This window comes from Perognathus longimembris, chromosome 3 (assembly GCF_023159225.1).
Source record: "Perognathus longimembris pacificus isolate PPM17 chromosome 3, ASM2315922v1, whole genome shotgun sequence".
Lineage (NCBI taxonomy): Eukaryota > Metazoa > Chordata > Mammalia > Rodentia > Heteromyidae > Perognathus > Perognathus longimembris.
In genome coordinates this window covers 105,080,091-105,107,020 of record NC_063163.1, presented here as the reverse complement: position 1 = coordinate 105,107,020, position 26,930 = coordinate 105,080,091, and the positions used below count along the sequence as shown (strand labels likewise).

At 42.7% G+C, this 26,930-nt stretch overlaps 1 protein-coding gene across 1 annotated transcript in view; it reads left to right on the top strand.

The window, feature by feature from the left end:
- Positions 1–1,154: 1,154 nt before the first annotated feature.
- Fli1 (Fli-1 proto-oncogene, ETS transcription factor) overlaps positions 1,155–26,930 on the top strand; it is a 119,746-nt gene continuing 93,970 nt past the window's right edge. The window contains exon 1 of the mRNA XM_048343656.1: positions 1,155–1,484. Coding sequence (XP_048199613.1) covers positions 1,467–1,484 — 18 coding nt within the window. The 5' untranslated portion in view covers positions 1,155–1,466. The remainder of the gene's footprint in view (positions 1,485–26,930) is intronic.

Here is a 26,930-nt window from a genome sequence, read left to right as displayed (position 1 = left end):
GAAGGGAAGTCAGGCCACACAGACCCCTGAGCTCGGCAGCCCAGTAGAGGGCCCGGGAGATCTCTGGGTGAGCTGGGCCTGTGAAGTGGGCTGTGGGGAGGCCGGTCACACTGCGGGGTGGGGGTGCCAGTCCCGGGAGGGGGGACCCCAAGTCTCACGGGGCGGGGGAGGGGGAGAAGTCTGGGTGTGATGTGCTGCGCTCGCGGGGGGGGGGGGGGACCTGCTGGTCGGTGTAGAGGGCTGGTCGGTCGCTGGGTCCGTTCCTTGTCCCCCACCCCCACCCCCCAACCTTCTCTCCGAGGACTTGAAAGGGCGACTTTGGCTTGAGAACCTAGGCTTGGGCCGTCGGGTCCCGGGGTCCCGGTAAGCGCGAGGGAGTGAACTGGGATGCTGTTGGTCTTGGCCTTCGGTGACTGCGGGTTGCCCGCGTCGGAGGTGCGCCTACGGGAGGGACCCCGAGTCCCGCCCCGGACAATTCAGGTCCTGCAAACTCCCCCCGAAAGCCCCGTCGAGGAGTGAGTGAGAAGAGTCGCTCCGGGCGTCCGCAAGCGTCTCGGCCGCGGTGGGACCGAGTGGGAAGTTTCCCATTGATTCATTCGTATTATTATTGTGTAAGGGTTGGTTTGCTTCCGTCGGCGTCCGGCGTCCCAGCAGTAGGCGCTCCCGCCAGGTTATCCCTCGTTCTAGAAAACTCTCCCGCCGTCGTCCTCCCATCCCCAAGAAAAGCTTTGACTCCGGCTGGAAAAGGCATTAATGAACGTATCTGTGGGAAGAAACGGAAAGTGAATGAGTCAGGACGGCCACCTTCGGCCAAGGGCCCCGGGAAGAGGGAAGAATCTCAAGGCGTTTGGCTTTGGATTTGGGGACGGAGGGGGAGTGGTGGGGGGGGGTGTGGAGGTGGAGGTGAAGGGGGCTGCGTTGCAGACTGCGGGGAATCGGGGCGCGGACGCTGGGCGTGGACCCCGTCATTGTTCCCGGCCAGCTCTTATCTCCCAGAAGCAAGTATCCTGTGTGCCGCGGCGCATGAAGGCACCGGGCTATCTCCGCGTATATTTATATAGAGTGTGATGCGAAAAGCAGGACGAGCCGCGGAGAGGAAGAGGGGGTGTTGGCGGGGGGGGGGGAGGCAAGGGAGAGCAGAAGGGAGAGAAGAGAGAGGAGAGCGCGAGAGAGAGAGAGAGAGAGAGAGAGAGAGAGAGAGAGAGAGATAGGACTTCCTCCCCGATCGCAAAGTGAAGTCACTTCCCAAAATTAGCTGAAAAAAAAGTTTCATCCGGTTAACTGTCTCTCCGCTACAACAACAAACGTGCCTAGGGGAGCGAGGGCAGGGCGCTCGCAGGGGGCACTCCGAGAGGGCCCAGGGCGCCAGAGAGGCCGCGCCGGGCCAATCTGAAGGGGCTGCGAGGTCAGGCTGCAACCGGGTCAATGTGTGGAATATTGGGGGGCTCGGCTGCAGACTTGGCCAAATGGACGGGACTATTAAGGTAAGCGGGGGTGTCGGGGGGTGGGGAGCAGTGGGCGCAGCTAATGGGCCCCTAATGGGGCCCATTAGGGGATCCGGGAGATGGGCAAATGGGGCGCTGGGTGGAGGGGTCCCGGAAGACGTGGCCGCTCTCCCTTCTTTCGGCGTCCCGGCTTTGCGCGGTCTTCCCCGGCGCTCGGGTGTTAAGTCCTACATTGCGGAGAGGCCGGCTAGGCTCTCCATCCAGGACGATCTCCCCCCACTACTCTCTTTGCCAAAGTGGAGTCCGGCCTCCTCCCACCCAGCTGCCCAGAGGGCTGCGGGAGGGGCCATGTATAATCTGGAGACCCTGAGCGCCGATCGGAGTCAAGGTCGAGAGACCCCTGGGTCTGCCATTCCATCTCGGCAACCAGGGCGCGCCGGTACTGCAGCTGGACACTCGTTTGGCAGCCAGCTTCCTTTCGCCAGGGGTCGAAAGCAGCAGCGGCCACCAGCTTGGGTCCCTGCCTGGTGTTGGTGATGGGTGGGGAGGGGGCACGAGTAAAAGGATTAACTGCAGGCGGGTCGGGGTGCCAGGGTCTGGGGGTCTGTTGGAGCTGGCTCTTCCAGATGGAAACCCCTGTTTACAAGCCAGCCAGGCTGGTTTCTCTTCCCTCTCCTATTTCTGTGACCGGGTGCTCAGCGCTCAGCAGCCGCGGGCTCCCCGGGACTAACAGGCTGGCTTCGACGCTTCCTCCTTGGGGAGTCTCCCACCCCACCAGTATCTGGCGGCGCAGCTCTTCTGCACCTCAGTCTTTCTGAGCCCCATAAGTGCCAGCTTCCACAAAAGGATCCCCCAGTAGCTGTCTTCTAAGTGAGGGCCCATAGATCTTCAAATCACTCAACCCCCCACTCGCCCCCTGCGGGTTCGGACCCCCCCACCCCCCATCCTAGGCACCTACCATGCCCTTCCCTTCTCCATCCGCATTGCTGCGCCTAGGGCTAGATTGCAAAGTGCAGACCACGGGAAGGTGGAGCTATGGGTTCTGTGCCACCCTCCCGTAGGGGCTACTGACTACTCCCTCTGTAAGGGGGAAGTGGGGAAAGAACAGAGAGAGGGGGACCCCCATCCCCCAAGGTGACTGGCCTTTGAAGACCTAGTGAATGAATGAGACCCAAAGTCAGCTTCTAAGCTGGCCATGCAGAACCAAGCAGAAAGGTGCCTGGTAAAACTATTAGGCTGGTGAGGTGGGACTGGCACAGACTGTCATCCTTCAGATCCCAGAGGCACCGCCTCCCCCGCTTCGGGCTCTGCAAAGAAGTCTAAGATGTATGATGTTGAGCTTAGAGCTGCAAGAGATTTTTATCATCCGGGTGGAGTCTTAGTGGTTTTATTTTCTAAGGTTTCTCTCTCCCTCTCTCTGAAAGTTTGACATATGCTGACATAGGTAAAAATTACCAACTAAAGGAGCTTGACTCTTGGAGATGCCATAACTGGCATGTGTTAAAAGGAGCCTTTAAAAGCTCATGTAACTCAAACTTAAAATGAGTGGGTGAGAAGAGGGGCATGGAGGCAGGAGTGAAGGTCACCAGGCCGCTTTGCTCTTGTTTCTCTACTTCGTGTGTGTGTGTGTGTGTGTGTGTGTGTGAAGTGCCTTTATTCATGGGTTTGGTATGGAGATGTTCCATTCTAGGATGCCCTTCCACTAAACAGGACTCTTACAATCACTCTCTTCTATCCCCAAGATACCACTCTGGTCTGCTGATCTCTGGAAGGGCAGCAAGATGGCTTCCAGGGATTAGTGTGGACACCCTAAGGAGAAGTGAGGCAATATCTATCTCCCCAGTGTTCAGATCTCTTAAGCACAGGCCCTGAGCAGAGGGAGGAAGCTGTGGTCTGTATGTATACCCAGGATGTGTTAACCTCCTTTGGCATATACATAGGGATTAGCATGGCAAGTAGTGGGATCAGCCTTAGACCAGAAACCTGGCACTTTATGTCAAAGGTGGGACTAAAAGTCTCTTGTAAACTGGGTAGCAGGAGCCCCTGAGCCCCTCCAGCCTTCCCTTTAAGCACCTTCTCTTCCTGGTTGCCAGTCTTCATAGTCACCCAGAGGGCCATGGCCTTCTCAAGCTATGTTCAGTTCACTCAGGTTCTGAAGGATGGAGTCTAGAGTGTGTGTTTTGGTGTTCTTATTATGTGGAAGCCACAGTTTCCTGTTCACTTGTGACCCTTTGAATCAGGGTTCCCAGACCTCCACTCCAGGACTGTGCTTGGAGAAGGTACTGATCTGGGAGAAAGGCCCACTAACTTCTGGCCTTGCTGTGTAAATGCATGATATGTTCTGTCTCTTGGTGCTTCATGTTGGTAAAAGCAAGCTGAAGAGTAAAGTGCTTCTAGAATGGAGAGTATCTTTCCAATCTATCCTCTGAATATTATGCTTCTGCTAATCCCTTCCTGTCATAAAGGAATTGTGAAGACCCTATAGACAAGACCTAAGTTGTAGACCCTAGATTGCATGTAACCAGTTTGAATAGCCTGCAAACAGCTTTGAGTGGTTCTGGGATGTGATCTTCATCCACCTCTACATTTCTTCCTCAATTATGAAGCCCATTTTAAAGTGCCTGCAGATCGGAGAGCTCAGGAAGTGTTTTGTCCAGGAAGCCAGGCGAGTCTGGATCTCTTTATAGAAGCCCCTAACGTTGTGTATAACTTAGATAACTCTATGGGATTATAAATTCCCAATCCATGGGCTGGGAATATGGCCTAATGGCAAGAGTGCTTGCCTCCTATGCATGAAGCCCAGGGTTCTATTCCTCAGCACCACATATATAGAAAATGGCCAGAAGTGGCACTGTGGCTCAAGTGGCAGAGTGCTAGCCTTGAGCAAAAAGAAGCCAGGGACAGTGCTCAGGCCCTGAGTCCAAGGCCCAGGACTGGCAAACAAACAAACAAACAAACAAAACAAAAACCCAACAAAAAAACCCAAAACAAAAAACAGATAAATTCCCAATCCTGTTGGCTTTCACCATTGTGTTCTCCATTCCAAGGATGTCTCCTGAAAGTTCTGAGCACCATATTGGTAGTAACAATGATTGTTACTCGTCTCTTGCTAAGGGCCAGTTCACTCATCATATTAAACAACACCCTATGCCCCACCAGGTTCCCCACAGTGATATTATCAGTGTTGAAAAGCACATGACAGTGATATTCCCTTGGTGCCTGAAGAAATGACCTGGTTTCAAAAAATGTATCTTAGTTCTAAGCAGACTTCAGTTGAATCCAATTTGTTTTGTCTATGGACACTTGACTACATAGATAGATAGGGAGCTATCAAAGCTGGAGAAATAATCAGAGAAGTAGACATGATAGCAAAAAATTAGGAAATAGGGGATGGAAGAGGGGACTTGAAGTCAGAAAACTGGATCCATTTTCAGCTCTAGAACTTGTCGCTATATGCTGCATAGCAAGTGTCTTATCTTGGTTTACTAATTTATAAAATGAGGCCAAAGCATTTCCTTACCACAGCTCACATTTAGAAAGAAATAAAGTACCTAAAGCTGCATATACATTAGTTGAACTAATAATCTTTTAGATCAGAATATATGGTGATCTCATGGACAGAACATTAGAACCCAGGTCTAGATTTATCATATTGTGTATATCCTGAATTCAGCAAATATATGTGATATATTTTTTTATGTTCAAGACTCCACATAATATTGAGAATAAAGCCAGTCATCAAAGCCAGGCTCTGGTGGCTCACATCTATAGTTCCAGCTACTCAGGAGGCTGAGATCTAATTCAAAGCCAGCTCAAACAGGAAAGTCTGTGAAAGTTTTTTATCTCCAAGTAATGACCAAAAAGCCTGAAGTAGAGCTGATTTTTATGGCTCCAGAATAGCAACAGAAAAAAACACACACAAAAGCACACAAACTACACCAACAGAAGTGTTTAAAACCCTGAAAATGTATACTCTAGTGGAGGTGGTGGGTGTATTTGAAAAGAAAGAGAATCATATCCAGTAGCCATGCATTTTCTGAAAAGCTATAAAGATCTTGGAGCACAGAAAATGTATGTTTAGGGAAATCATCACTAACCAAGTTAAACAGAGCAGGTATGATCTCATCTAATCCTTTACCTTGGCAAAGTTGAATACCACACAACCAGTAAGTGATGGGAATGCAGAATGGGAAAGAGAAGTTGGGGTTACAAGCCCAGATTTGCAAACCAGAAGAGAGTCATGTGACAGACTGACCCTGGATGGCAGGGAAATATGGGGGAGACATCTTGGAAAGAAGCAGCCAAATGAGAGACACAGGAGCAGACTTGACTGCTGCCTTCAGGTAGAGGATGGACTGTGACCTGCTTTCTCCCCTCCCTGTCCATCTCATGGCCTAGTGCTATCTCCTGTCTTTGAGAAGGCTCCAGGCAAGAGAGGCTGTCGGTTTCTCAGTTACTATAGCCATACAGCTTGCTCTCAGAGGACAATTACCAAGTGGTAAGTTCTGTTCTCTGTGTGAATAATTTCTACTCAATTTCCTTCTATTTCTATGACTATGAAAATTCAAAATGTGTAGGTTGGAAACTTTAGAGCATATATATGGACATTCTCATTTTATCGCCAGGGACACTGAGGCTCAGAATATTAAATGGAGCATCCAAGATCACACAGTTGCATTTTCACGGAAAGAGTGAGAATTTAGGAATTTAGGGTTCTATGCTTTCCTCTACAACATGAAGATTGAAGATATGGTTTGCTTTTGTTATGTTATGTGAATTAAAGAATCCTAGAGGCAACGTGTGTGTGTGTGTGTGTGTGAGAGAGAGAGAGAGAGAAAGAGAGAGAGAGAGAAAGAGGCAGATCAAGACAGACAGAGAGAGAAAACAGAAGCCTTTAAAAGAGGTATCATGAGGAATCTGACTTTAAACTAAACATATACTTGTGTCATTTAGTGAAAAATATATTATTACTGTCCTGACCGTGATGATGGCTCACACCTGTAATCTTAGCTACTCAAGAGACTGAGAGCTGAGGATCTGATTCGAAGCCAGTACAGGCAGGAAAGTCCCTGAGATTCTTATCTCCATTTACCGACCAGAAAGCCAGAAGTGGAGCAAGTGCTAGAGCAGCAGTCCTTGAGAGAAAAAGCTAAATGATAGTGCTCAAGCATCAGGACTGCTCCGTAAAATAATTGTTATTGTCTTCAGTTATTTCTCTCCTTAGAGAGAGAGGGGAAAAAAAACTCCTAATTTTTGGATAGAATTTTGACACAACTGGTTTCTAAAATAATTTCTTTTTTATGTTAGACAAACTGTACAACTTACAAGAATACATCCCAAAATATTGTTTTTTTAATAACTGACAAGTTCCTCTGACAGCCATGTCCTGAGTGCTGAATTCTTCTGTCAACTCTTAATAATTGAATATTAACCTATTTAAATAAAATATGTTCAGCAGTGTTCAAACATTTCCATTTTCTGGACTGTGCAGAAAAGAGGTCTTTAATAACAACCACATTTAATAATAAGATTTAGGATTTCAGTGGCTCCCTCTGTTTGGGGTTAAACAGTTAAGCTGGCATTTTTAAAGTAGTTGATTTAAATCAAGTCTCTCTTTTTTTTTCTAGAAATACAGAATTTATCTAATGTAAGTATTGAGTTACACCCCCAGAAAACAAAGAGAAAAGATTGGGAAAAGGTTTATATTGATAAATTACCAGGCAGGCTTCCTAGTGTAATGACTTTTATCTAACCTCAACCTTCAGAAAATATCCCCAGATTAAAGTCTCACTCAGTCTGAAGCTTGGTATAGAGGGCTTCAGGTCCAAAAACAACTATCTTAATTTCAAATGGAACATCTACTGTTTTCTTTCATTTGAGACAACCAGCTGCATAATATAGTTATAGAATAGTGTTTTTGTTGCATTTTGAATAACATGGTTTTTGGAAGAGTGCACTTAAAACAGACTTTCTAAGGCTATCTTTTGTTTATTGTTTTTCAACAGATTGAATAACCTAAAAGGCATTGCTGTTGTATGTGTTTGCACATGCACACACGCGCACGCGCACACACACACACACACACACACACACACACACACCTTGTAAAAACCTTCAAAAAGCCAGCCCTAATACTTTTTTTTCTTTTACTGTGTAACCCAGGCTGGTCTTGAACTTGAGTTCCTTGCCTTTCCTTCCTGAGTATTGGGATTATAGGTGTACACCACCATGTCCAGTTCTAAAATAGCGTGTTCAGCAATTTCAATGTTATACAAGTGTTTTTTACTTTGCAAAAGATTATATATCTTGTTTCATTTTCTGTTACTTCAGTGTTTTCATGTCTATTGTATTCATCCCATTTAGGTATCATTTCATCTGTGGGATGGTTTTACTATGTGATTTCACTCTTTCACATATAACTCTACTATTGACTTGGTGTATATAACCATCACTAACCTGTGCCCTTTGTGGTGGTGTTTCTTCAGAGACATCAAATGGGGTCATCATCTGTTCCACTATGGTCACTCCTAGCACCAGTACCTTCAAATTTGTCAGAAGGAGGCAATCTATGGAACAATCATTTTCTGTGTAGAATGAGATGTCATTGTAAGCATTGCTAACCCCACCCTTAAGGGAATCATCAACTGACCAATCATATTAACGCAACTATAGCACTGTTAGTCAGGACCTGAACTTGGTGACTACTTTCTATGAAGAGACATTACTGGTGGCAACAGGGACACTGCTTGGTGGACCCAGCCAGGGGATAAGCTGTGTATTTGTCAGCAGAAGGCAGCAGGTGAGCTATCCCCAAGGAAGGAAAGAACAATTTAAACTGAAGAGACAGAGAAGGACTCAGTGCTATCAGTGACCTATGTTGTTTCTTACCTGTGTAGTTTGCAAAGCATACTTGCTGGCATCTTGTACTTATAGGAGCTCTGTAGAAGGGCAAATCATCACATCTCTCCATGAAAGCAAGTCCAGAGAGCTGAGACACCTTGCCCCATATTATATAGCTCATAGCAACAGAGCTACCTCTCAAGCCTGGTCTTTCTTATGGCAGAAGAGTTGCTTTGTCTGTCCATACAGCTGTGCTTCCTCTTTGCATAGGTAGCTCTAAAGGCTGCTCTTGAAATATGGATAGGACTTGAACATTAAGTATGGTCAAGGGCATTCTAGGAGAGAATAGGCTACTTTGAGGAGGGAAGGATGAGAGTGGGAAGGTCAACTGAAACTAGATTATGAGAACACTAGTTACCATAACAAAGAATTGGGTCTTACAAAAAAAAGAGTAATCCAAATTTTTGAATAGAGGGATGGTCTATGTGGATATTACAAATCTCTTAACAACTGAGTCTTCCCTACCTCCATTCTCTGAGACAAATGGCAATGTGAGTAGCTCCATCACTTAGTAGAGATCTCATGAAAAGTGGGTAGAGATCAGGAACAGACAGTGGTGATAGGTTCAAGCAATCAGAGTTCTACCTGAAATCTTTAAAGTGGTTTTTTTTTAATTTATATTAATATGATACCCAGAGAGGAAGGAGAAATTGTGTAATAATGTCATTACTGTTTTTCTTGCCTCAAATGTGTCTTCTCTGACCAGTGTTCTGGGAATCTCGCCATGACTTGTCTCTTTTCAATTGAATTGTCTATGCTGAGGTACAACTTAAGTTCTTTTTGAGAATGAGTCAGCAGAGAGTAACTGAGAAGAAGCAAAAAGATGGGTATTGGTTTGAAATTCAAATCAAATTTCTATGGAAATTCAGAAAGGGGTGATATTTTTCTCATTGGATGGTTAGACCCATTGCCTGGCTTAGACAATTGGTATTTCATCCAAGTGAATCAACCAACTCAGAGACTTAACACCATTGTTCCAAATAGTATCTGAGCTTGAAGACATTTTCAGATAATTCATATCCATTTTATAGCAGCTTCCAAATTATAGCAGTACCAAATTCCTGGTACCTACCAAACAACCAAAATACCAAAGTATTTAAGCTATTTCCTGTCATTAGGGAAGGAACAATGTTCACGTCATGCCATTTCTGATCAACAGTTCACAGTGTATGACATTTTTAAAATGGCCTCAAAGAGAATGTAGATGTCAGTACTGAAATGCTTTTCCAAGAGCAGGCCCATTTAGGCAGCCAGTGCTGTGTGTCCAAAGTAATAAAAGACCTTAAGTCACATTTCAGTGCACACGTGCAAGAGGCCAGAATTACAGGTGTCCAGGGAGCTCTAACCTTGAATTTCTAGACATGTGTGGGTTTCACAGGTCTACTGGAACCTCACATTCCAGTAGCAGATTTGGTTCTGAATGTGGGGCTATTTCATTGAGTTTATGTTAGAAGTGTCTGAAAGCAAATATTTTTGCCATACATTCATGCTACAAAAATGAATGTGAAAAGAAACAGGTTAAAAGAAAATCCCTCAGCTTGTGAATTGTCTCTGTACATGCTGTTATCATCACTATGAAAAAATACATTGAGATTTTCTTTCCTTTAAAAAATATTATCTTTAAGTAGTTGTATGAAGGAATTACCATTTAACAAAGCAGTTTATGACTATCGTGTATCTTGATCTGTGGCGCCGTTTTTGACATTCAATGAGATTGAGATTTGTAGGTCTCCAAGAGTCATTTTATCTTTCAATGTTTATCACTTAATTTACATTCACTCATCTGAATAGGGCACCAGGTACACTACCCAGTAGAGTGGGGTATAGCTGAGTAAGAACAAGCTGTCTCTAATGTTTCATTCAGACTTCTACATAAGATTGCTCTGTTTCCTGATTTTAAGTGCTGATTTTTTTTTTCCAGTCCTGGGCCTTAAACTCAGGTCCTGAGCACTGTCCCTGGCTTCTTTTTTGCTCAAGGCTAGCACTCTGCCACTTGAGCCACAGCACCACTTCTGGCCATTGTGTATATATGTGGTGCTGAGGAATCGAACCCAGGGCTTCATGTATAGGAGGCAAGCACTCTTGCCACTATTCCATATTCCCAGCCCTTGATGGTTCTAAAAGAAGAAATAACCCTTTTCTTTCATCTTTGGTGATACCAGTCCATTGTGTCATTTTTGAAAAGCCAAAGAGTCAACCCAGTGGAGAGTCCTTCTTATTTTCTCTTTCTCAGTTCCAATTCATCTGTTCATATAGTAGCATGGAGAAAAATGTCACAACTAAAGTAAAAAGATAGGGATGGGTATGTGACTCAGTGGTAGAGTGCCTGTGGAGCATGCAAGGTCTTGGTTTCCATCTCAAGAACACCAGGAACAAACAATGAAAAGATAAAGAGAAATTGCTTAAAAGTATTTGTTATACTTACTGCCATATACTTAAAATCTTCTCAAGATTAACAAGTCTTGGTAGAAAATAGGAAAGAATATTATGAATAGGCAATACTAGAAAAAGAAATTCAAATAAGCAGTAAACATGGAAAGCATAGCCAGCTAGAAGGAATGGTTCAGGCCTGTAAAATCCTACTTACCCATGAGGCAAGGGAGGAGTAAGTATATCTCATTATTCAAGGATAACCAGGCCCAAAGCTAGCAAGACACAGTCTTAATCACTATGCTGGGCAGGGTAGCACTCACACAAACTCTCTCAGCTATGTGGGAAGCCTAAGAATGATGATCACAATCACAGCCAGCTTGGCATATATTTAGCTCTCTTTGAAAAACAACTAAAGCAAAAAGGGCTATGGCATGGCTCAGGTGGTAGAGTGCTAGCTCAATGAGTGTAAAGAACTGAGTACCAGTACCACTCAAAACAAACCCAAAAAGTATTTTAATAAAAATAATGAAATTTCTTCATTTGTGACCTAGAAGAGCACACAGATAAAAACAACTTAATAATGTGCATATGTTAAATGGTTGAAATTCAAGGATACAGATTAATTCATATATTAAAACTAGTTGCTTCTAGGCATGACTATAGACTTTAACTTTTCATAGGATAAAATCATGGACAATTTCATTTCTTTAATCACTGGAACATATTTTTGTAACTTAAAAATAGTGATGTAGGGCTGGGGATATAGCCTAGTGGCAAGAGTGCCTGCCTCGGATACACGAGGCCCTAGGTTCAATTCCCCAGCACCACATATACAGAAAACGGCCAGAAGCGGCGCTGTGGCTCAAGTGGCGGAGTGCTAGCCTTGAGCGGGAAGAAGCCAGGGACGGTGCTCAGGCCCTGAGTCCAAGGCCCAGGACTGGCCAAAAAAAAAAAATAGTGATGTAAAAAAAATTAAAAACCTCGACGACAGGTAGGCCTGTAAGAATCACTCTATGCAAAATTGTAGATCCCAGTGAGTTGGAGGTCAAATTTTATAGTAAAAATAGGAAGAAATAGTCAGACTACTCAGATTGAGGGTCTCTATATTTGAGTTCTAGCCCCAGGCCTACCTCAAGCTAGTTATGTGGTCTTAGGTGAGTTAGTTCTGGGTTAAAGATTTTCTAGAGTATAAAATGAAAGCATAATTTCAGTTCTTCCTTTCAGCTCTCATGTTCCTATGACTCTGCTCTTGGTCAGGTTTTATATTCTTGCATCTCATTTGGGGATTGTGGGTAACTGAGCCTCTTACAGGTTTTCTTTCTGGTCCAGGATGGTTCTCCTATACTTTCAGAGCTATTTTCATATTGTAGAAGGACCTTGGAGGCTGGGGCTCTTAGGAGGGGCTTTGTGAGTTTCTGGAAGCCAATTGTCTTTACTGCCAAGTGACATTGGAGCTGTGCCAATCTCTTTGCGTTAATGCAAACTAAGAATAGAGCTTCACTCTGCTCTGGGGTCCTAAGACTCTTTTTTTTTTTTTCTTCAAAAATTTAGCCTCATTTGAAATCCAAAAACACATTTGGCTCCAAGTGCCATTGCCCTGGACTTAAATAAAAAAATCTTGTCTAATTGAAGGGAAATTGAATTTGTCTGGTTTTAATTCATTTACACTTAAGTCTTAAAACAACAATATTTTTGAGAGCTTATTTGATGTCCAAGAAGAATGTTGAGCCTCTTAATGAGTTTTCTGGAAGGCCTCTCTCTCTCTCTCTCTCTCTCTCTCTCTCTCTCTCTCTCTCTTTCTAAAACAGGAAGTGGTGCTGTGCTTTGGGCAAACACACTCAACCCCAAAAGGCCCCAATTCAGTTTGAAACTGTATCACCCATAACATGTGCACAGGCCCTGATGGCCCTAGCTAAGGCCTTTCTTCCTCTAGGCCTTACCTTCCACCTAAAGAGGAATAAAAATGAGGAAGAGCAATCATAGTTATAAGAAGAGAAAGAACAAGTTATCTGTTCAGCTTTAGGTGCTAAGCCTTAAGACATCTTCTCAGTGTTCGTATCAACCCTAGAAGGTAGGCATTCTTTCTATTTTGGAGCACTAAGTCACAGTCATCCATTTAGGTAGAAAGCAGAAAAGCCATAATCTGAATCTAATCCCATTTACCTCCAAAACTAGAACACAGCGACGGTGATACATCACCAGATGGGCACATAAGTCTCCATGTGGTATATACCACACCAAACCATTTAACGAATCTGCCCAGGAAGGAAAAACTACCTGGCTTTGTTAGCAAGTGTACCAGGCAGCCAAGAAATGATAAAGTTGACAGGTTCTGTTTTTGCCGTAATGAACTAGCAGTAAATTTTCTAACTCAGTAGAGAATAGCATATTCTTTGATTCGACAATACTTTGTCATCTACCTTCCCTTTTTCTTTCTTTTTTTCTCTTTTCCTCTCTTTGCTCTTTTTGCCATTGTCTTTCACTTGTATATTCATAAGACTACACATATTTTTTTTTAAAAGTAACAGATTTGGGAGATCATAGGACACACAAAGAAGTGAATGTTCTGTGAGGTTAAAAGGAAATCATCGAGCAAGGCTGACTTCAGGCTTCAGTTTCTCTTGAACAGCATTTCTTGTTATTTCAAGGTAGATTGACTTATAACTGCATCCAAAGCCACCTCACATCAGTGCCTTTTATCAGCTCAAGTGAGACTTCCTGTGGACTGGCGCAGCTTCCTGATAGATTTCCTTTTTCCTTTGGCAGAACAAAGAAATCATATCTTCAAGGATCTTTGGAACAAACATAACTTAGCACTAAAGAACCAATTATTTTTTAAAAAATTATCCTCCTATTGCAGGGCTAAGTGCTTGCCTTTGCATTTTTCATAGCATCTCTGCTTTACCATGGGAAAGCCTAAGTACATTTGTCAGGGCCCAATGAGTCATCCAAACCTATCTAGGTATAGTTTGATTTTATTCAAAGATAGGAAATTAACCTAGTATTATTACCAATGCACGATCACTTCTTTCCCTGCCTACTTCTTCCCCCATGTAAACTTTCAGGAGTTAGGTGAAACACTTCATTACATAGAGTTTTTTTGTTTTTGGTTTTTTTTTTTTTTTTTTGCCAGTCCTGGGCCTTGGACTCAGGGCCTGAGCACTGTCCCTGGCTTCTTCCCGCTCAAGGCTAGCACTCTGCCACTTGAGCCACAGCGCCGCTTCTGGCCGTTTTCTGTATATGTGGTGCTGGGGAATCGAACCTAGGGCCTCGTGTATCCGAGGCAGGCACTCTTGCCACTAGGCTATATCCCCAGCCCTCATTACATAGAGTTTTTATCCTTTCAGAATAACATATCAGCAAAAAAAAAAAAAAAAATGCAAACTCTCTCTTATGTAAAGATTTCAGCTTAGATTGGTGTTCTAACTAAAAACATGCATATACATATATATATATACACACATACATATACATATATATGTATCTTTCAAAGTATACTCGAAGACTCATTAAATCAATTGAAGTAGAAATTATAGACATTGTGACAAGGTTGTTCCTTTTCTCTTTTGCCTGGAATAATCTGTATTATTCCACAAACTTTGACCTCACTATCTTCTCTCTCTGTTACTACTGAAAGGCCTTTAGGCATAACCCAGGGCAAGAAGGAGACACCTAGAATTGCTGCTTGTATTTTTCTCATATCCCCCAAAGCAATTGTCACACACTGTCAAGTTAAACATAGTAGTGCTCTCCCTAGACTCTTAGAAAGCAAAAAACCATTACACAGAAAAGAGAGTTGAGGCTTCAAGATGCTTGCTTTGGAGATGACAGGTTGGCAAAGAGGCACTACAAGCAAGACTCAAGGACTCATGGGTCCAAATGGTACATTCCACAGTGAGAGTATCTTCCGAAGGAAAGAAATCAAGCATCATTGAATCCACAAGGATTCCTGCTCGCTTTAATCATTGGTCCTATTTATTGACCATTGTCAAAATATACTTGGGGAGTGAAAGAGGACCTTTGCCATAAGAGCCACTGAGAAAATCATGTAGCCCCCCTCCCAAATGTTACTAAAATAGAATTTTTGTTTTTATTTTGTCTTTAAAAGGATTTATTTGGAATAGGAAAAATTAAAGCTGAAATGTAGCTCTGTGGCAGGAAAGATATGAGAGCTAATCTATCATGATGAATTCATCTTGAAGTCTCCTAACTCCATTGTCATCTCTAAAAGAAAATGACTTAAGCTGGGCATATGCAGGTAATCCTAGCTACTTTAGAAGACTGAGGTTTGAGGACTGCAGCCCAAAACTAGTTTAGGAAGGAATGTTCATGATACTGTTATCTCCAGTTAACACCACAAAGCTGGAATTGAAACTGTGGCTCAAGTGGCAGAGCACCAGCCTTGAGTGAAAAAGGTAAGGGACAGTGCCCATGCCCTAAACTCAAGCCTTAATATGGCAAAAAAGTAAGTAAGCAAAATAAAATAAAATAGTTTGAGAGGGTATTCTGAAATAGTAAAATAACTCAGAAACTGTCTGGCATGAAGACTATGGGAGTGGTTTGGGCCTGACTGGTATACTCATGTTATCCACTTTGGTGACGCAAAAAGGAAAGGGTTAGAATGACTACATGAATGAAAGCATGAGAGTAAGATGTTTCTTTTCCTGTCACTGCACTATACTACCAGCCCTGCTCTCTACTACCAGTCATGTCCTCCATCTATGACCGCACAGTCATTCTACTACAAAGATCTATACATTGTCATGCAGCTATCGCCAACTCTGACACTGCTGTCTATAGAAAACCCTACTGACTTGACTCTCATCTGCTCCATGCCAAGAGTACGTTGGGTCAAAAGGCACCAGTAGTCTTTGTCACACAAGGTCTCTGATACAATGACTTCTCTAGGGGTCAGAGACTTGGAAGGATACTTGTGCTTTGTGCCATTTTTTTAGAAAAAAGAAGAGAGAAAGCTCAGCCATCTTTTCTGAAAATATCTCAGGAATTGAGCGTATTGAGCATTTTCCCAGGGTGCATGGAGAACGTATCCAGGAATGCAGATCTGCTTCTCTGAGGTTCTAAGTTGTTCCTTCTGCAGACTTGTGGATCTCTATGTACTTGTTGGTCTGTGGAGGAATTACCCCGGGCACTCCTTCCTGTCCTCCTTCATGTCCCCCCGGAAAGTTTTGTGCATGAGACATGAATGGGCAGGGGCACTCAGCTTGGAGCGCATTGGAATTATTTGCTTCCCATCAGTGTGGACTGGATTTGACCCAGTCTCTTCTCTGCCCAGAGCACCCTTTAAAAAGAATTTTGAAAACCCTGTGTGTTTCATGGGAAATTTCACATGCCTGTTTCTGATTCATTTCCAATTAAAGGCTCAAAATACTGGTTTTGTAAGAGCTCTTTGATGATTCTGATTCTTGTTGGTTCATCTTTTTCCCTCTCCTAAATGTCCACAGAAGTTTAATAAATGTTGTTCAGATATTTGCATGCTTAATTATTAAACATAATTGGAAACAGGAGAGGATGTTTTAGTGCTATAGACAATGCAAGTACACTTATAAGCATGGAAAGAGACAGAAAATCACATTGAGGATGAACTGTGGAAAAACATTAGAGACGACACTGAAGATGGATGCCCATCACTGGAGCATGGTGGGAGATCAGAGCTCCTTTGGAAGGGAGAAGGGAGTAATATGAGCAGCAGTCAGCTCAGTTCCACAAATGTCACTTGAGTCACCACTGTTATCTGAGATGGAATAGGTAGAATATCATTTTTTAGATACAGATGCTAATCTTTACTTCCTCCTGATTGGAGAGGGTTAGTAGTCTATATATATAGCAAGCCTCATTCTCCATCTCTTTCTCTTGGTCAGTAAAACCTTTGCTGTTTATTCTTTCTGGGGAGATCTCTACACTAGCTCTCCAGGAAGCTTCCAAATCCTTTGCATGATCCCTCTAAAGTACCAACATGCCCCAGGTTTGGGTTAACCCACTTCTATGTCTGGTCTTGCCTTAGGCTGGCTGGAAGTGTGGCATTGAGCTATAACTCTTTCCTTCTTGACTTTGACCTCTCCAGCAACCCTGAAAAAAACCTAAGACTAGTTGTACAATCCTTTTCTACCATGGATCAGGTAGAAATGTGAACCAATGAGTTGCTTGGAGTCTCTTGAAAAAAAAATGTATGAATTAATTACTACAGTTTACCATATAGCTCCATGTATGGTTGTCCTTGCTGCCAGTGGTAGGATGTTTTAGAGTCTGTCAAACTTCTCAAGTGCAACTCCGTGTCCATACAATGGAACTTGACAATGCTGTGTGCTATAAGGTACTTCAGCCCTAGCAAAGGGGACATCAAGTAGTAGTGAAACAGGTAAGCAGTTGCCAGAATGTGTCCCTAGACTACTATGGCTGTAAGTCATGTGCAGATTGACATTTGAAACTGTAGATTTTATCCCCCCTCCCCTTATTGTCTAAAGATATGTGATCTAAGAAAAAGTATTCACTTTTATAATTCCTTTTTCTAAGAATAGTAGTGGTATACCTGTACTCCGAACTACTTCAGAGGCAGAGATTGAGAGGATGGCCATACAAGGACAACCTGAATAAGAAGTTAGCAAAAGCTCATCTTAGTCAACAGCAAGGGAGTGTGGTAAATAGGAGAATTGCTGCCCACTTCAGCCAGCCAGGTACTTGAGACCACGTTTGAAAAATAATTAACGTGAAAAGGGCTGGGAGCATGGCTCAAATGGTAGAGTACATTGAATTTGAGGCCCTGAGTTCAAACTATATTATTACTCCCCCCACCCCCAAAATAGAAATGACAGTAGTAATAAGGAATACTAAATTTTCTACCTGTTTTACTAATTAGTTGAGTAAAAAGAAGTGTAGAAGTAAACTACTTTGCAACCAAATGCAAAAGTGAGTCATTATTATTAAGCTAGTTATATTATTTTGGTTATTCTCCTCATTCCAGTCCATGATTTCACAAAACAAAATAAATATGTCTTAAATTGAATTTATTGGCTTGCTTTTCTCTGGCAGTAAGACTTCAAGGGCGTAGTTGGTTAAATTCGTCAATTAGCTACTTACTCATATCTCTTTGCCCATATAGACTCCATCTCTACCAATGCCCAGTACACATCAAACATCTATATTCCACCTTTCCCTCCCTCGCATCCGGCCATTGTCCTAGTTGTGAAACTCCCGTTAAATCAATGGAGTTTTTACGTAAAAAACACAAAGCGATGGCAGGATATGACTCTGAGTTCAAGAATTCCAGGCTTGTGCTGCTGATAAAGAGACCTGTCAAATAGAAAACACCAGAGAAAGCTTCTCCTGTCCAACTTAATGGTGCTCAGCTCCATTTGTTTGAAGATTTGCCTCTTTCTTTATAGAGCCAACAACATCCTAGACTACAAATCACATTGTTCTTCACAACAATCCCTTGCAAATAGATTTTTTTACATGCCCATCTGGTTATCTCAACATTCACCAGCTGCCAATTCTTGTTCACATTGAGCCTTCTTTTGTAGAATCTTCCATGTCCTTTTGTCTTTAAGGAGGTACAGGAGCAGCCCAGAGGTTGGTCATTTCAAAGGGGAGCTTAACATTTCAGCCTCTGATATTTTATCCCCCCCACCCTTTTTTTTGTAAAGAAGACATTTCCACCAGGGAGGGATAATAGAGATCATTCCCATGGGTAAGTGGATTTGAATTTGTTGGGTCATCTCAGAGATGGTCTATTTTCTGAGATGTTGCTTCCAGGAGCTTATCTGACTTACACGTGAGCAAAGAGATATCAGAATGAAAGCAGTAACTGGCCTGAAAGACAACCCTCTGGTCTTGGAGATGTTGGAAATGGTGGTAGCTCTCACTTCATGAGCACAGCAAAGCCATCTCTCTCTGTCTTTTGTCATTGCCCTTCACTAATATTTTAGATACACTTGTAACTAAGTCTTTGGATTTATACTAACCCACCACATGTGATTATGTGACCAGAAGGAAGCAATGAAATAGCTGAAGTAGTGGAGAGATGAAGACAGAAAAACAATGTTGGCTGTTTCCACTTTGAGCACTATGCAGACACTGAGGACTGAGATTAAGAATTCCTTAAGTCTTTCTTTCTGAGTCTGCTGACTTGTGCATGAGATTTTATGACTGGCTTACAGAATTAGGATTTCAAAGTGGATAGTGATGGACATTTGAGTATCAGTGATTCCTAGACATCACCAGCTAGCAAAATCCGCTATATGTCTTGCTGCTCCATAAGACCAAAAATCACCACTTAAATTTAAGGGAGGCATTATATTTTCCCACCAACCAGAGAATAAAAGTAAAGAGATTATAGAGCATCTCAAATGTGATAGACTATCTCATACAATGGAAGCAAATCAGCAAGTTGCAGGAAAGACTGTTTTTTGACACCGCTATCTTTTTTTAAAAGTAGGTTCAATTGTACAAAGATTCTAGATGGCTGCCTTCTTGCACCATTTTACTATCTATACCCTATGTCTTGCCTACATTGTTACAGATATGAAACTAAGGAATACATCCCTTTCCAAGTTTTTCAAGGAACTATTAAATTTCTAGTTTTAAATCTGAACTGGGTAGGAGAGAGAAATAGTGTTTTCTTGGGCTACAGAAAGCTTAAACATCTCTTTTGAAAGTATTGGTAAATAGGTAGCTTCACAGGAGATAGAGCTCTTGTGATATTGCACACTTTTTAGCAAAAGAGATTCAGGAAATGCTATTTTCAACTTTCTTAACTCTATCTTAAAGGCCACAGAAACTAGAAGATTAAAAACAACAATAACAGCAGTCAGTATTGCCCAATAAAACTTTCTACAAAGAAGGAAATATTCTTCTGTATACTGTCCAATATGGTAGCCACCAACCTTAGCTTATTCAAGTGGCTACTGAGCCCTTTTAAAGTAGCCAGTACAAAAAGGAAGCAGATTTTTAATTCAATTCATTTAATCTAATTCAATTCAATTAATGTAAACACACATATCTTTCTATGGTTACTTGGCCACCATACTGGATAGTGCAAATCTGTAATTCAGGTTAAAAAAAAATCATCCTGAAATCTGAATTGAATCAGAAGGCTGTATTTGCCTGGATTATTTTCCATCTGAATTGGCAAGATACCTGTTGTCCACATGGAGACAAACACTTTCATTTATTCTTGTCACTGACACTAAGTCAAAGGAGAAGGAAAAGTCAGTGCTAAGTATTGTTAAATTACCACCCACTGTGGACTGGGACTATAGGGTTAAGTTTACCATCTGGTCTCCTGGCTTCATCCTTAATTCTAGTCTGTCTCTTAGTTATGGAACACTTTATTTCCCGTCTACAAAATGGGTGCATTTGGCTTTATCAAAGGGAAATTCACAATCATGATTGAATGTCTATTGGGTTTGCCAAGACACAGGCTTTCAATATATATCCTTCCACTGAAAAATAACCTTGGCTAATGAGGACTCATACAATATCACAACTTCAGTTTCCCAGATGCAAAATGCTAGCATTGTACTAAGTTGCTTTTAAGGTTTCTTTTAGCTCTAATGCTTTATGCCACCATGAAAATACGATTTGCTATTGCATAGGACTCTGTACTATTAACAGATGGTTTCCTTTTCTAGTTCCCAGATCTGTATAATTCCTTGTAAGAAAATTCCTTCTTAAGTATAACTGCAAATAAAGCAATTTAATTTAGCCAATGGCTAGCTAGATGATCTTGGAAACTCGATTTCCTTCTAGTGGATATGCCCTAGGTTTTGAACATTTTGTGGTACTCTTGTCCAGAGATCTACATCCTTGATATACCCCAAGACATAAAACAGTGGCATCTGTTGCCTTCATGTTCTTAAATGTGGCTAGTGGAAATATGTGACATATTACCCTTACTGTGGCTTAAAAACTACCCTAAAGAATAAATACCTGTATTCTTCTTATGGGTGGAGATCTTCTCTCATTCTTAAAGTTTATCTAATGAGCAAAACTGTGATGGATTTTTCTTTGGAAGCCCACACAGCATTGTAAACATCAATCATGTAGTTCATCACTGAATCTGTGGCCTAAGATTGTGAGTTGAATTGTAGAAAGTGGAGGTGGACGGGCTCCCCTGAAAAATGAGGTAGAGTTCTCTGAGGTCTAATTCTCCCTAAAAGTTTTAGGAGTGATAAACCACTGAGAACCAGCTTCTCACTTTTACCAGGCCTCTAGAAAGCTAGGATTATGGGTGTGACCCACCAGCACCGGGCAGAATAAAATACAGACCCTCTATAGGCTCCAATCACTACTCAGTTAGAGTCACTCAATCTGATTATGCATAGAGTTCATCATAAATTCCACAGTTCTGTAGTTTGCTCATTTGAATAAATCCCTTATGCTTGAAATATTCTACCTTTGTTCTTTTCAGATTGCATCTTATTTAAGTGAAAATTGTGTAAAAGCAAACAACACAATTCTTGGCCAGGCACTGGTAGTTCATGTCTAAAAACCTAGCTAGTCAAGAGGCTAAGATCTGAGGATCAGGGTTTGAAGCAAGTCTATGCAGGAAACTCCCTGAGACTCTTATCTCCGTTTAACCAGCAAAAAGCTGAAAGTGGTAGAGTACCAGTATTGAGTGAAATTTTAAAAAAGACAGTGCTTAGGCCCTGAGTTCAAGACCTAGGACTGGCAAGCACACATACATATACACATATACATACACACATACACATACATACACATACACAATGAATACCATTCTTTGGTGGATTGGGTTATTATTGGATCGTTTATCTGTCTACTTAAGCTAAACTATTTCCTGGTTTTCAGGATCTAAGTCTTGTTTTGTGATGTTTGCTCAGAGCTCCTTGAGAACAGAGTCTCTTCTGGTTTGCCTTCTTATCTTGAGTACTTCACTCATATTTTGTGCATTTATTGAGCAGCTTTCAGGTGCCAGGGGCACTGTGGACAGATATAAAAGCAACAGATATAGTTTCTTCTGTGGCAGAAATTTTGATCAAGCTGAGAGAACAGGTATCCAGTCTGAAGAGTTCTGTGTGAAAGGGGAAGTATGGGGTGCCTCACAGAGTCTAACATGGGGACCTAACCTAGCCTCAGAGGTCAAAGGCTTTGCTAAGGAAGTAACGATTGGTCTGAACCCTGAATGACAAGAAGGAGTAAATGTGAAAGAGACTAGGCCTTCCACAAGCCTTTGCTAATGAATGAATGAGTGAAAAGGCTGCTTTCCTATGTGGCCTTGTTAAGAGTCAGAAGCTTAGACATTTGAACTAGAGTCCTTCTGGCACTACTTGTGTATCCATGAGCCATTTGCTTAGCCATTCTCTTCTTCAGTATTTACAGGCAAAGTACAATGAAAAGCATGGAAAGACATCCAACTTTGCTGACATCATCACATGCATGTTCTACTAAATACATAGAGCCAATGCTTCTAGTGTCCGTATTATTTTAACAAGCAGAGCATACAGACATTTCAAGGTCAAGATACTTAAAGAGTGATTACCACCTTTGAAGATCCCAGACTGGTTTCAGGCTGATATATAATTCCTCACTGGGCAGTCTGGTAGCTCTTGTGTAGCTAGCACTCAGAGAAATATACTCATTGGCTTTCACAGGAGCCACTATCTGACCTAAGTAAGAAACTGCATCTCCTCAGGCTTCAGTTTGCTTAACTACAGATCAGGGAGATTCTTCCAATGATAATTTTACCTCTAGGTGATGTTGCAATTGAAGACAGTGGTAAAATCATTTTGCAAGATCAAACACATACACAGGCACACGTACACACGCGCCTACTGAATAGGCATGCTAATCTCTATCTAGTGTTTGCTAGAATTTCAGAAGAAACTCTCCGATCTAAGTTTCTAGGAAAGTTGAGGATTGGAATTGGCTACTGAGATCTTTTCTGGGCTTTCCAGGCCATTTTTTTAAAAACTACATTCTTACCTTAAAACGTTTTCAGGACAGACCAGTGTAATGCCCATAATGTTTGTTGAGTAGTTACTAACCAGCCCAGATTGGTACTGAATCCTTCAATGCATTTTGTCACCTCATTTCCATCATAGATCCCTGGAATTCATCTATTATTATACCCTTCTTCCCAGAGAGACTAATGGAAACATACAAAACTCAAGCAACTTTCCAAAATGTTTTCAGCTTATAGTCTCTCTGATACCAAAGATTTTATTCACATCATATGTGAAATAGCTTAGATTTTAGAGTAAGGATTCAAGGTTTCTAAGTGACTAAACATACACAATTAATTATTTCTGCCCTGGAATACAAGCATATTAGCATTCGCAAGAGTTTATTCATTCATTCATTTATTTATTTCAATATTTTTGGCTTTCTGGTGTTTTCCACATGCCTCTACTTCTTTTCCTAACTGTATTGCTCTCCTGGTGCTTAAAGGAAGGAAATCTATTTTCAAGCCTGTCCAAATAGAGAATGTCTTGCATTAAAAGTCGTAAGACCCACAGAGAGACAGGCACCGGTGGCTCATGCATGTAACCCTAGCTTCTCAAGAGGCTGAGATCTGAGTCAACCTCCACAGGAAAAGCTGTGAGATGAATATCTCCAATTAACCACCAAAAGGATAGAAGTGGAAGTGTGGCTCAAGTGCTAGACCAGCCTAAGACCAGCTAAGGGACCTGAGTTCCTGAGTTCAAGCTCCATTATTGGTGCATGCGTTCCTGCACCGCCCCCCACCCCCAGAAGGATTGAATTGGCAGAATTAATGACATATGGTGAAAACTCACTAAGCAAGCCCCATAGGGCTGCCTGGACCTGGGCTATGTTTTAGTATCGGTATCTTAAACCATGTTTAAGAGTCTTGTTATTCCCTCCCAGTTCCCATCCCACCTCATTCTGTTACATGATACATACAGAGAGAAAATAACATTTCTACCTTCTTACTGTGGAAACAATAGGTTTTTGCCTGTGCCCTACTTTTATTTCCCCAGTGGGGAATCTGAGAGATGACCTGATTGAATTCCGACCTTTGAAAGGTCATGGTTTGCATTCAAGGCAGAGGAAAAGAGTGAAGAAAACATTTTAGAATGATATCCCACGTGCCCTGAGCACCCTGGGACCTTTCCTGGATGCCCTGTGGTCTGCTGATAAGATTAACAGGGATGACAAGTGGTTCATTTCCAGGATAAAGGAAATGCGCTGCTCCATTGTTTAAAGGAAGCCCAGCTGGGAGAGTAGAAAGAGTTGGGACCTGAGCATAGGTTTTCCTGCTGGTTGGAAAGACAGGCAGCACTTTGCTGGAGATGCAGTGACACTGCCTGGGTCTGTCCCCAAGCTCATCTGGGCAGTGTTTGTGTGGTTGAAGTCACTGAGGGGTCATTGAAGTTTATGGCATGGTCTAGGGGTTAGGAGCCAGGCTGTTAGGAATGAAGGTACATCGCTTTGGAGAGCAAAAAGCCCAATTCATACAATGTGGTCCATTTAGGAATCAGAGCAAATGCACCAGGAGATTTAGAGACGTTGATCTGGTTTTGAGTTTAAATCTGGGCCCTCCTTCTCTCCCTACCCCCTCCAAGCCAAAACATTAAAAAAAAAAAAAAAAAAGCTCTGGTTTCCCTTTATGGAGTGCAAAATAAACAGATCTTCAAGAGCAGGAGAGGAGCCTACGTCTCCAGCCCAGAGCTGGGGGTGGTGGGGGGCCTTGGGGAAAAGCAGTGATTCTTCTTTCTGGTTAGGATTTGGCATTGACTTTTATTTTCTCCAACCTCTGTTTTTCTAGAAGTCTTGCCTGGGTGGATAGGAGAGGACAAAGGCAGAACCTGATCTTGGTTGTTTTCCGTGTGTTTATTTGTTTGCTTTTTAACCAGACTTCAAAAGAGGAGGACTTTTGAGAGTTTAGCATTTCCCAAATTACAAGCTACCTGGGAAGGAATTGAACCTACCATCCTGAAGAGAGCCATGTATTCTGAGCTGTCCGCCTCTCCTGTCTCAGCCCAGGAGAGCACCCAGCTGTAGGCATCGCAAGGTCAGCTGTGGTTAGTCTGGTCACCGGGCCCTGCATTCCTTCTGGGCTTTGCTGGGTTTGGGTGGGTGTGACCACTGAGTTTACTCTGTAGAAAACCGGAGACAAAGAGTCTAAATTGGGCAGGATCTTGAATCTAATGACTTGTTTACGATCCTGTACTTCTTCTAGGGCAGGGAGGAGAGAGAGGACAGGGTGAGGGCGCTCTGTGGGCACCGGCACCCTGTTGTTTTTCATTCTAAGGAGGCAGGCCAACTCCAGCAAGTAGCAGGGTATGCCTGGCAGCCAGCGGCCAAAGCCAAGCCGTGCTCTGTGTAATTTTCCAAGGTGGGGAGGAAGCAGTGGTAGTAACTTCTGCCTAAGACTATGAGTTTGGCTTCCAGGAAACGAACTGCTCCACAGAGAATGCCCGATCTTCCACATTAAAGCCTTCATTTCCTCCGACTTCTGCTTCCAACCAGGGGCGGTAGGGGTGGGAGCCTTACCCTCTTCACCTCTGCTCTAAATGCACCCTGCACCAAAAGTACCTGTATGGAATGCAAGCCTGTGATGTGGCTATCCTAGGACCTGCAAAAGGAAGGAAGAGATTCCCAGGATTCTGGCACAGACAAAAAGATTGAGAGGGCAGTGCTAGAAGGTAACATTTACTTCGTCATTGTTAAGTGCAAAAAAATTCCTCAAGACAGAACAAAACAAAACAAACACCCACACAGGAAACCTAGTCTCACTGCAAATTTTGGGGACTTCATTCTTCCTGGGTCTAGAAGTTCTATAGTTCAGAGATGCTGCTTCCAGGATGATAAGATTTGGGCCTTTGGGATTAATCCAATAGGGAGGAGTACAGAGGCAGAAGAAGGTAGCATGAACTTGCTAGGCAGTTTATAAATATCACTTTTTAGTTTAGGGTTCTCTTTTCTGATGAGGAAATTGAGGCTCAGAGAGGTGAAGTCATTGGCTCAAGGCTGCATAGCTTCTAAATAGGACATGGTACTGCTTCTTTTCTGTACAGGTTGGCACAAGGAGACAGTAGTAAGTCACCCATGTGTGCCTCAGCTTCTCAAACTGAGAAGGGGGTGGCCCTAAGATGTGGTCTGCTACCTCTCCTGGGTGGTTTTGGTTGGGCGTGGCCAATTCGAAACTGTGCTTCAAAAGAATGAGATGTGCTGTGGGAGTAGAAGAGCCCAGTATAAGATGAACTGTGCCTTCTTGCTTTCCAAATGCTTCCTTATGTTCCCATAGGGACAACGGTGTATTGGACATAGAGAAGGCCATGTTTGTGGGATCCTCAATGCCTTCCTATCTGGGAGACCTCACCAATGAGAGAACCGCCAGGAAACTACAGTTATAATGGAGAAAGGGCCAAAAAAATGACAGCACCCAGTCACCCTGAAAGACAGAGAAATATTTCTTCCTGCACACTTTGTCAGGGTTATTCATTCATTTGACTGCTAAGAGCTAGCTAGGCGGGGCAACTATTGTAATTGGAAAAAGAAGGCCACCTGGTATGATGGATATGTATTTCTATTCCAGCCTCTGTCATCCAGGAGATCTATGGCTAAGCTGTGGGAGGGGGTACAGAAATGGCTGTCCACAATGCTCTGAGGTGCCCACAAAAGCTGACAGCATAAACCCTTCATTGAACGCCACGTCCTCTTCTCTTCTCTCCTCCCCCTGCCCTCCCCCCCACTGGCCCAAATCTGACCAATGGGGAAATCAGATGTGTACGGGAAGGAGCTGGTGGCAAAATTCCTTTCCACTTGTTTCCTGTATCTGGAGGCCAGAACTGAGAACATTTTTCTTTATTTCTTTTTCTAGGGATGACTTATTATTTGAGTTATTGTTTATTTGGGTTTGGATATAAATATATATTTTTTTAACTTGATAGAAAGAAATTTTTGTTTTTTTTTTTCACATTTCAGTTGTTCACCTCTTTTGCTTACCCCCAGCTAATTATTTGGCAACTAGTCAGTTACTGGATAAAATCCCTAGGACTAGCAACTCAGTGTGTGATTTATCTCCAGAGGTAGAGACTCAGTAAGACCAGAACAGCTGAGGTTCAACTCGGTGGAAAATTCAGAAGTACAAATGTGGATCCAAACTGGGCTGAAAAACCTCATGAGATCAGGCTTTCTTGGACTTCCTGCTTTTTGTCTAAGCTGTATATTCAACATAAACGAACTTTCGGTATTTTGAAACTTCCGTTT